This window comes from Morus notabilis, unplaced genomic scaffold (genome assembly GCF_000414095.1).
Source record: "Morus notabilis unplaced genomic scaffold, ASM41409v2 C11289995, whole genome shotgun sequence".
In the NCBI taxonomy this organism is placed as follows: domain Eukaryota; kingdom Viridiplantae; phylum Streptophyta; class Magnoliopsida; order Rosales; family Moraceae; genus Morus; species Morus notabilis.
In genome coordinates, this window is record NW_010384371.1 from 1 (window position 1) to 701 (window position 701).

Genomic DNA, 701 nt, shown 5'->3' on the forward strand with positions numbered 1-701 from the left:
TTTTTTTTTTTTTTTTGGTTCTGTTTTCTTCATTCAGAAAATTAATGTATTTATTTTTCTTGGTTAAAAATTTGTTTACAAAAAAATAAACAGGGGAGATATAAGGCAATTTTTGTTTGTTGGGTTCTTGGGCTGGGTTCTCTTGTCGCTTGGAACAGCATGCTGACCATTGGAGATTACTATTATGAACTTTTCCCGGTATTTTTCTGTGTCCCAGCCATATTCATTTTCTTTATACTATTGAGTTTAGACTTTCTCTGCCCTTTATTGAACTGTTTCTCAGTTGGCCTAATGTGATCTTTTTTTGTGTTTAATTTTGAAGAAATACCATCCTTCTCGGGTGCTTACCCTCGTTTATCAGCCGTTCGCCGTCGGGACAATGGCGATACTTGCCTGCAATGAGGCGAAGATCAATACTCGAAGGAGGAATATTTGTGGATATGCTCTCTTCTTCATTAGCACCTTCCTCCTCATAGTTGTAAGCACTTAATTTGTGTTTTAGTACTATCAATTCCATGTTGTGTTTGTCTCCCATTTTCTTAGTCCAATTTCGCTCCTCTTTAACAGGTTGACCTGGCAACGCATGGAAATGGAGGAGTTGTGCCTTACATAGGAATATGTGTTCTTGTTGCTTCCTTTGGGGTTGCAGATGCACTTGTTCAAGGTGGAATGGTTGGAGACCTTGCTTTTATGCTTCCTGA

At 38.4% G+C, this 701-nt stretch overlaps 1 protein-coding gene across 1 annotated transcript; it reads left to right on the forward strand.

Annotated features, from left to right (window-relative positions):
- Positions 1 to 93: 93 nt before the first annotated feature.
- LOC112094840 (equilibrative nucleotide transporter 3-like) lies at positions 94 to 684 on the forward strand (the record flags this gene model as incomplete). The annotated part of the gene is made up of 3 exons (XM_024176557.1): positions 94 to 198; positions 323 to 478; positions 568 to 684. Coding segments are annotated over 3 exons (378 nt in total), but the record flags the coding sequence as incomplete, so codon positions are not given.
- Between the last annotated feature and the right edge of the window lie 17 nt (positions 685 to 701).